Source organism: Papaver somniferum, chromosome 1 (genome assembly GCF_003573695.1).
Source record: "Papaver somniferum cultivar HN1 chromosome 1, ASM357369v1, whole genome shotgun sequence".
Taxonomy (NCBI): domain Eukaryota; kingdom Viridiplantae; phylum Streptophyta; class Magnoliopsida; order Ranunculales; family Papaveraceae; genus Papaver; species Papaver somniferum.
Window position 1 is genome coordinate 120,042,936 of NC_039358.1, and position 10,510 is coordinate 120,053,445.

Sequence of the window (10,510 nt, forward strand, 5' to 3'; positions counted from 1 at the left end):
TACTGCCAAATTTTGCAGCAAAAAAAAAAAAAAAAAAAAGCCGCTGGCGGGGATCGAACCCGGGTCACCCGGGTGACAGGCGGGAATACTGACCACTATACTACAACGACGTAGTTGTCCACGAGGTGGTAGTCTACTCTCAAGTACAAAATAGTTCCGATTCTTTTGGTAAATTTGAAAAAACCGACGCACTGAATCGTGGAACCCACCAGCATAATTTTACTTTCTTCCTGGAGCAGAAGCAAAGCCATTTTTCCATTACGCGCGCCAGTGTTATTTTGACTTTGAAAGGGGGGTTAAGAATCAGAAGAATATTATTACTACGACTCCATGATGATATGATGCATGCTGTCGACTAGGTTATCATGCGCTGTAAGACCACATTACCATCACCACCACTACTCCAACAATTACAATCCCAACTGGAATAATAATTTGAGATCCAACATTCTCGTGTTTCTAAATCCTTCTTCAACGGATTATTCCCAACGACTCTCTCTTTCTTCTCCTTCTTCTTCATCCCTGTTCCACAACTCTAATAATATCAAACTCAGATCCAAAGGTATTTCACTCATTCTCTTTTTAGGGTTTGCTTCATTCACACAATTTTTAACTTTAAGGATCATCGATCAAACTCAATTCAAGTGGTAATTTTATATTGTTGATTTTACTTGGGATTAATTGTTGGTTAGTTATTTAATTTTGAAATTCGTTTCTCAGCGAATTGTATACCGGGTATGATGGAAAAGGTTGATTCTGAGACAAAGCTATTCACGCGAATGCGATTATGGGAATTCCCAGATCAGTATGTTATTGAGCCAACTGATGGCTCTACTGGTTCTTGTTTAACAATTAGTCGCGTTGATGGAGCAATGAGCATGATTGGTTAGTTTGTTACTCATTTATTTATTCGTTTCTATGTAATTATGAATGTTAACTTTGCCGATCATATCATAATGTTGATACAAAGTGGATTATAATTTGCATTCTATAGATGAGGTTCCACATGTGCAAACTGTTCGAGCTCCGAGAATTCAGACTATTTATGGAGTAATGGGATTGCTAAAGCTCGTGGCAGGCAAGCTATTCTGTTCATGAATCCTTAAAAGTTCATGTATAGCGTTTGTTATGTAACTTAAGATTCGTTGATGTGAAACTAGTATCTGAATGTTTGGGTCACTACATTAATCTGAAGAGCTGCAGTTTGTCAATGTAAAATTGATCTGGATTTTACATGTGTTTCTTATCAGGGGTATATGTAATTGTGATAACTGAGCGAGAATGTGTTGGATCCTATTTGGGACATCCTATCTTCAAGGTTTCGTCCTTGAAGATTTTGCCTTGTGATCATTCTTTGAATACTTCCTCCGCGGAACAGGTACATAAGATACAGTCCCCTTTTTGGTTTTGTAGACTTGGTTGTTTCCATACAAGGTTGATTGTTTTAAATGCTTGTTGTTCAAATCATTATTAACAGAAAAAGATGGAATCCGAGTTCTCAGTGCTCCTAAGTGCCGCAGAGAGGACTACTGGTTTGTACTTTTCGTATGATGTTAATTTGACACTCAGGTAAATCTTGTTAGACATTGTGCTTGTAGTATGTCTGCAACAGTTGTAGTTGAAACAAATTGTCCCTTCCCATAATCTTCACTATACAATATAAATTTTCTAGTTTAGTAATATCTTGTGATGTTGTACTGCAGTGCACAACGGTTGCATGATTTGGGAGAGGAGTCAAAGCGACTTCCTCTTTGGAGACAGGTAACTTCTATTTATTTATTGATTGACTCATATGTGCCGCGAGATGAGAAACATTTAACTTCTGAAGACTACTTCTGTTAGTTCTAGTGTCATTTATTGCCTTCTATTTAATTTTTATATGAGGCTACTCTTCCAGCAGTTATCTTACTTACTTTTGCAATGTTTATCTTTGGCAGGCAGATCCTAGGTACCTATGGAATAACTACATGTTGGAAGTTCTCATAGATAATAAGGTTAGATATGTTCCAAAAAGTTAGCTACTTTCTGTACATCTTGGATAAATACCATATAGCCAATGCTGGCTGCTGACACCTTCTCGTTGTGATTATATTGCAGCTCGACCCGTACTTGCTTCCTATTGTCCAAGGGAATATCCTTATCATTTTTATTAATATATTTTGCTTCCATCGGATGTTATGCAAATAAAGTCGCTCTAAACTTGCCTAACTTAGTCCAGCTCCCATTTGGCTTATTTTGATTTTATTTATTTATTTTTCAGTTTCTCTTTTTTTTTACCATTTCCAGTTACACCTTAACTGCTTAGCACGTTTTAATAACTTTCAAGCAGCAGTTGCGAAGGATATTGTTGATGTTACTCTGATTGCAAGGAGATGCACTAGGAGAAATGGTAATATTGAGTGCTTGGTACAATTTTGAAACATCTTGGTTTCTTAACTCAACAGTACATTGTGCGTGATTTTGTCAATAATATTTCTAATTTTCGAAGGTACTCGAATGTGGAGAAGAGGTGCTGACGCGGATGGCTATGTTGCAAATTTTGTGGAATCTGAGCAAATTTTACAATCAAATGGACATACAGCATCATTTGTCCAGGTGATTTTTCAGTTGTCTGTTTATTTCCATTACTCTGCGGGTCTGGGTTTTTGGTTAAATGGAACGCTATGATCTCGAAAGGCTTAAGAATTTCAAGTTTGTTATTGAAAATTCATGAAGGCTTGATGGTTATAACTGCTATTTCTCGTACCAATTATGAGAGTTCTTTTGTGAAATGTGTGATCTCAAACTTATATCTGTACATATTTTAAACTTATGCATTACACGCTAGTGAGGATGTTGTGCAGATTCCAATAGGTACTCACTGGTTCTTCTTGCAGATTCGAGGTTCTATTCCATTATTGTGGGAGCAAGTTGTTGATTTGACCTATAAACCTAAGTTTGAGCTTGTGAGACTTGAGGAGGCCGTGAGTATTTGTTGGTCTATATGCTACATTTTTTCCCAAATTCTTTTTGCGGATGTCAACTGTCTACCAAACTATTGTATATTGACTACTTTCACACTGTGTTTCAGCCTCGAGTTGTGGAACGACATTTCTTGGATCTGAGAAAAAGATATGGATCTGTCTTGGCTGTAGATCTAGTCAATAAGGTATTATTTATGGAAACAACATTTCCTCACCGTTGATTAATTTGGTGTTTTTATCTATTCAATTGCTTATCTACACACACATAACCTTCTTCATGCACACACTTTGGGCTGGTCATATATGTCGAATGTTGATTACTGAGAACATGTCTCAACATCTTCATGTGCAATCCATGTGTAGTTATAGACATATCAGTTATCGGTATCAACTTATGGTTCTCCATTATCTTTGAAAACATCTAGTCGGGTGTTCGTGCGTATTAGTCGCATAAGGGATTTTAGGGATTCATCTGACTTGATATGTGCAAATGCTCATCTGACTTGCATGCCCAAAACTCTGTTACATAGTGCATATTTTTTTTGGTGATCTCTTCATTTGAAGGAATTTTTTGCGTTTGATGTTATATTACAAAAGTAGTATATTGTTCGTGTTGTTGTTCAGTGTTTGCATCAATGAGATGCTTTAATTCTATTTATCTTTTGCTGCCGTTTCTCCTATCAGCATGGAGGTGAGGGACGTCTCTGTGAAAAATATGGCGATGCAATGCAGCATATTGTTGGTGATGATACTAGGTATAAAAAAAATAGAAGAAAAAATGCCCTCTTTTAGTTTATTTTAGTTTTATCCTCTGCTGACTTACTGGTTACTGTAGGTATTTGCACTTCGATTTTCATCAGATTTGCGGCCACGTCCATTTTGAGCGTCTCTCAATGCTTTATGACCAAATAGAGGATTTCCTCAAAAAGAATGGGTAAGACATGGCAGAGAGTAATGAATCTGCTCTTTATGTAGGAATCTTATGAAGCAACCTTGTTCTTTCTTGGATAAATTTAGGAACATAAAACTTCATGTAGTCTCACTGATCAACTAAATCCAGAAATTGCTGAAAGATTTGATAAACCAAAAGAACAAGAAAAACGAAACACCCATGGATGATATAGGCAGGGTTTAATATATGCATCGGACATCATTCTGGTCTAAGCCATTATCTTGAGTATATGGAACTTAAATTTAGTTGCACTCTCAGCCCAAGGAGAGTCTAGAAACACCAATTTCCCCTTGATAAAACATTGAATATGTATGTCAAAAAAAGAAAAAGAAAAGATAGTTGACAAACTTAACTACATGTTTGTTTAAATGCAGTATGTTTCCATTTTTGTCTTCTGTGTTGAAGTATAATCCGAGGATATACTAGTTATGTTTATGCATATGTGACTAGTCAAAGACGCACACTCTAGAGTTCCAATTTTTTGATTAACATGTAGCGTGATGTTCACTGTGTTTCATGTTTATTTTATCTGGAATCTGCTAGGTATTTTTTTCCCAATGGAAAGGGTGAAAAAGTTGATGAGCAGCTTGGAGTTGTGAGGACCAATTGTATTGATTGTTTAGACCGTACAAATGTTACCCAGGCAAGTTTGAATTCACACTTGCTTAGTTAATTTCCCATCTGTACTGGAGTAGTAACTAATACTGTTGCTTAGTAAAGTTGTATTAGCTTTCCGTACTGCAATCCAGTTGAACCATGGAGAAATCACTAGTTGACTTCCCGAGGGTCCATGGAGTGTTCGAGGATCTACTTTCACAAATTTCAAAGTTCATATACGGAGTATCATATAATGTAGTCTTGCTTTCACAGTTTATCCTCTTAATTACTTGTCCCTCCTTCAGCCATTTTTTCACTTTGAAAATTAAGAAAGGATATGTAATTTTCAATGTCAATCACCAAAAAGAATTCGTATCATTTCTCTTGGCAGAGATTCACTATACAAACCTAACGTCTATTGGATACTGTATAAATATGTGCAGAGCATGATTGCAAGAAGATTGTTGGAAAACCAACTTCGTCGAGTAGGGATCTTCCGTGATGAGGAAACCATTAGCACACACCAGCATTTTGATGAGTGCTTCAAAATAAGTGAGTTGCTTTTACCATTACTCCTGGTTCATCTCCTTGAATTCCTTCTCTTCATTACGGTTGTCCAGCTTCCTAGCTGTAGTCTGGTTAAATTTTACGTTTATTCCTGGTATTTATGTTCATCTAGATGGTTCTGTTTTATGTTTCCATAGTTCCACCTCATTTTTTTATTTTATTTTTCGATTTTAGTGTGGGCAAATCATGGGGATGACGTTAGCATTCAGTATTCTGGTACCCCAGCACTGAAAGGAGACTATGTCAGGTAGCTTCTTCTTTGACTCTATATGTTTTGAGCTTTTACTAGCTACTGTTGAAATACACACCCAAATCTCGGTAAGCAGGAAGCTGAAGTGCTGAACCCAGTAACTAAACTTCCTTGGTGGGTGTGCATTTGAAGACCTAACTTGGGAAGTGACCAACTCCAATCTGTTTGACTTTCTAGATGCGGGCAGCGGACAATCCACGGAATTGTTAAAGATGGATGGAATGCACTTGCTCGCTATTATCTTAACAATTTCTGTGATGGGACAAAGCAGGTTCTCATTGCTCTCTTTTAGTTCACTCTAAAATGTTTCAATTGCATCAAATGATTGAAACTGATCCTGATAATTATCCTTTTCAATGTCAAGGACGCGATTGATCTCTTGCAAGGACACTACATTGTTTCTTCTGTCAGCCGAGATATGGCTCCATCCCAAGTGGGGGGCCTAGAGGCTTACGCTGTGAGTATATATCCCAACATGTTGTTTCCATTAACCTCCGCCTCGTCAGGGGAGAGCACTTTTAATTTAGTTATTTATGACACACGCTCATGCTTTTTGCAGTCTTTTCCATTGGCCCTGGCTTTGGGTTTGTCTGGCCTGTTGTTCGCGAGCATATCTCTGCGACAAGGTGAGTTGACTGTATATATCAGTGGATAGCTCAACCAAATTTCCTATTCATCATTTCTTAACCCATAACCAGACTCAGTGCTAAAATGGATTTCAAGATAACCTTGCTGGTCATCCAAGACTACTTGCAAGATTTCTTTGTAGATTCTTTTCATTGTTCCAAATTCCAATATAGAACACCTTCCAAAGTAGAATATTTCAATCTCAAAAATGAGTGAAACTTCAAACACGCGGTACGTTTTATTTAATCGAATCCGGACTTACAACTCTATTTCGCTTAATGTTTGGCAGCTCGATATGATCTCCGTCATCTATTCTTATCGCTTGTGTGGGCAAGCATGAGCATAGGTATAGCAGCAGTTGTGAGAGCCAATGGACGTATCTTCTGCAACCGACCTCGTCTTCACAAACCCCAACGTTGATAACACGGATATACAAGATATAACTAACCATTTCAATGTATCATGCTGTATTTGCACTGTTTGCAGCTTATCCTATTTTTATTCACCGTGTCCATGTATAATGCTGTATTTTCAGAGTTTGCAGCTTTCATATTTTTTTTCTTCTTTATACTCTGTAGCCTGGTTAGTTTGCTGTGTCAGTGCCCAGCTGTTTACGAAAATTCTTTCAGGCTTTAATATTCAAATTTCCATCTCAAGTTTGCCTTCCCCACTGTACTTATTAAAGAAGCTACTCTTGGTTTTGGTTGTATCCTTTTCAACATTATCAAGTACAGTTTTTTGTATCAGAATTTCTGTTTCTTATATCAATCTTCTAGTTTAAAGTTTTTGGAGTAAGGAAGAGTCGTTTTATTTTTCGTTTGTTTTGAAAGGTAGATTGTTTACAACTCCGGGAATGAAACCCCATGGTAGTCACCCAGTCACAATCTTTTGTAGGAAATTAGGACAACAGTATTCCCGAACCAGAGTATTGGAGTCTGTTAAATGTCGGAGATGATGATTAACAGCTTTGTTTGCTAGTCCATCAGCTTCCTAATTTGCTTCTCGGTAAGCATGCAGTATGCTCACCTTGGAGATTTGCTGTGTCAGATGTTTTGTCTCCTCGGACATCGATCATATTCTTTAAGTACCAACAAGTTTGTGGATCTGCTGTATGGATAACTACGACCGGTTGGTAAAGTGGCCTAGAAATAATGCGCAACAGTTGTGCATTATTGGCAACATGGCATATGCCAAAAATGCGGTGGCGCATTCAGAGTTGCAGCTTGGTCAAGGCATGTGCCAAACAGGGTTTGGACATGACCAATGATGCGAGATTAACAACAAGAGATGCCAAATGAGTTTGGCATGTAAACTGTATGCATGAGGTGTGCAGGCAAGCTTGGTCAAGGCATGTGCCAAACAAGGTTTGGACATGACCAATGATGCGAGATTAGCATCAAGAGATGCCAAATGAGTTTGGCATGTAAACTGTATGCTTGAAGCGTGCAGGCAAGACTTGCATTAACACACTTGCATCATTAGGAGAATGATGCTCAATGATGATTGCAGGACTTTGGCTGGTGAATACAATCATTGTGCAACAAGGCTGGATGACATGTGCCGGACACATGGCCTTGACGTTTTCGAGTTGGTTACACATAAGTTGTTTTGCTTTATGCTTTCTTAAAGGATAGGAAGGGTATGTTTGGCTTTAGGGGAGCAGTTAGGCAAGTTGACAAAGTTGGCCAACGACCTTGTACAGTAAATCTATAACTGCCGGATAGTTGCTTGTATATAGCTTTTGTAAGGCCATAAAAGTCTGATCTTGTGAAGAGATTAGGTAATCCGGAACAAGAAGAGTTGTGCAAAGTGTGCAGCAATAATAAGGATTCGACCAAAGATTAAAACTAGTCTGTTGGTGCATTTGTCCCTTTGTTTGGCTTACTGTTTATGCATCAAGTGGAGTGTGTGTATTTGGTTGAAGACTTGAAAGATTTGTGAATAGAACCTCTGTTTAATATGGGCTGAAAAGAGTTTTGGCCAAGAACTGAAGAGATTGGCTAAGTGCGAGTTGGCTGATCTGTGCTGTGGAGCATATTGTCATTGTCAAGGTTGGCTGTTGCATTTGGGTTGTGTGAACATGTGACAATTCGGGTATCAGAGCCCTGATTAAGGGTCTCTCTGTCCACGTTGGATTATAGAAGGCTGAGTGAATTTGTTGCTGTTTTTGAGTTTGGCCGTGAATTGCATTTGAAGTGAAGGATCCACACAGAGAATACAAGGCATAGAAAGGATGTGGCGAAGATCAAGCCAAAGGTTAGCATTAAAGGTATGTGAACCCTATATCCAAGAATCTACAAGCAATAACCAGACACGAAGGATGTCCTCGGAACAACTTGATGAGGGTGAAACAAGTTGTTCTACATATCAGAACTACACTAGGGGTACCCGAGACGCTGCAAGTGCTGATGAGAAACAACACGATGTTGAGAAGGATCAACATGATGTTGGCATGGGCCAACATCGCAACATCAGTCGTTTTCTAGGGAGCAAATCACACACCAGGAAGAAATTGTCTTCTGGACTGATGTACATTGATGTGAAGATCAATGGAGAGTGGGTATTAGCGATGGCTGATACCTGTGCTTCCAAGTCCTTTATTCATCCAAACGTTGGCTTGGCATTGAACTTCACAGTTACTAGCGAGGCTGACACCATCAAAACTGTTAACGCAGAACCACAAACCAGTCGAGGGAAAGTTCGCAATGCAGATGTTCAAGTTGGAGAATGGAAAGGAAAACTAGATTTCTAGTGATGGTCATGGATGATTATGACCTGATATTGGGCATGTATTTCTTTTGCGCCGTGAAGGCATCACCATTACCTCATAGAAATGAGATATTGATACAACACCCTCAATACCTATGTTTTGTCTCTATGGTGAGGCAAAGTGAACCAGACAAGACAACCATGTTTATCTGCGATTCATGTGAAAGAAGGTGTGCGCCAAGGCTTAGCTACTTTCCTAGGCGTGTTGGTTGAGATCAAACCAGGAAAGGTAGTAAAAGTTGAGGATGGAATAACTGAGGTCTTAGAAGAGTTTGCAGACACGATGCCTGCAGAACTGCCTAAGACGCTACCACCGCGGCATAGGATCGATCATATGATTGAGTTGGTGCCAAGGGAGAGGCCGCCTGCGCAAGCACCATATCGTATCTCACGGCTGGAACTTAAAGAAATGCGCAAGAAGATTCTGAACTGCTGGAGGCAGGCTATATACAACCGTCTAAAGATCCAGTTGGTGCTCTGGTTCTGTTCTAAAAGAAACAAGATGGCTCGCTTCGTATGTGTGTAGACTATAGGGCTTTGAACAAGGTAACTGTGAAGACAAGTACCCAATTCCGCTAGTTGGTAGCTCAAGGAATGAGACCTAAAACTATGGTTATATTTACACCTGCAAGTATACAGGGTCAGATAGTAGATAATGAATAAGCAGGGGAAGTCCACAGGGACAAGGAGGGAGCTGGTGTTGTTTTCTAAATCTTTCTAGTGACAGTGACTAAAAGCACTAGGGCATTTGAATCCACCCAATAATCCTAAGCTAAGGCAATGCCTATTCAAATTATGTTCTTGTTCTTTTCCAGATAAAACTACAATGAATGATCTCTCAGTTAGTCTCCCTAACTCACCCCTAGTATAAGCTGTCTTCTTACAACACAACCTATCACAGGCTCATTTGGTTCAATTAGCTAACTGTCATTCCTTTATCAATTAAGCACATTTCTTCCTCCAGAGAGGTCTCAAATGGATGACTTATCAACCAACTTCACTAACTCACCCCTAGTATCAACTGTCTTCTTACAGTACAATTGATCACAGGCTAATTTGATCCATTAGCTAACTATCATTCCTAAAGCAATGAAGCACAACAAGGACAACAACATGAACATGAATTATCTTAACATATGATTATGGGTTTCATCAAAACCCTAGTTATTAAATTATAACATGATGAACACAATACTGAAAATAAACTACTACAACTTGGTGCACCGGCTACTCCGGGCATGCCCAAAATCAACACCCATGTCTTCAATTTATACATGCAAGCTTTTTCCCCAAAAAATCCCCAAACAGTAAAATTAGGGTTTACTAAAAAATCTAAAATTGACCTTTACCTAATCTCTGAAATCAATCAATGGTCTCGACCCATTCTTCTATTGCTTCTCCTCTTCCGTAATTGGTGGTTTGATTTCACTAACTCTGTTTCTCTCAAACCTAGTTTCTAGGTTCACTGTTTTTGAAAAGATAAAAGGGTTGAGAGAGAAGGAGCTAGAGGGTATCATGGTGGTGTCCTTTAGTGATGGCGGGGGTGGCTGATTGATGGGGTACAGTGATGGAGGTGGTTGAGCGGAGTTGGTGGCGGACATGGTGGTGGTGATGGTCGCTGTAGAGGAATGGAGAAGATGGAGTCGATGGTTTTGGGAAGAAGGGTGCGTTTGTTTTGCGGGTATAGGTATTTGGTTGTTTGGGTGTTGAGCGGGCTCATCAAATCTTGATGTTTCGCGAAGCTGAGCCGTGTGATGCGGAAATGATAGATCGATCTAACAGCGA

General features: G+C 39.1%; 1 protein-coding gene across 1 annotated transcript; it reads left to right on the top strand.

The window, feature by feature from the left end:
* Window positions 1–238: 238 nt before the first annotated feature.
* On the top strand, window positions 239–6,718 carry LOC113298532 (phosphoinositide phosphatase SAC7-like). The gene is made up of 21 exons (XM_026547301.1): window positions 239–562; window positions 721–885; window positions 995–1,078; window positions 1,251–1,378; window positions 1,478–1,569; window positions 1,704–1,761; window positions 1,938–1,994; window positions 2,098–2,131; window positions 2,309–2,389; window positions 2,489–2,595; window positions 2,877–2,963; window positions 3,071–3,148; window positions 3,648–3,718; window positions 3,799–3,897; window positions 4,459–4,558; window positions 4,956–5,064; window positions 5,254–5,326; window positions 5,507–5,600; window positions 5,694–5,786; window positions 5,889–5,955; window positions 6,246–6,718. The coding sequence occupies exons 1-21, from the start codon at window positions 346–348 to the stop codon at window positions 6,374–6,376; spliced, it is 2,025 nt and encodes a 674-aa protein (XP_026403086.1). The 5' UTR covers window positions 239–345; the 3' UTR covers window positions 6,377–6,718.
* Window positions 6,719–10,510: the final 3,792 nt, after the last annotated feature.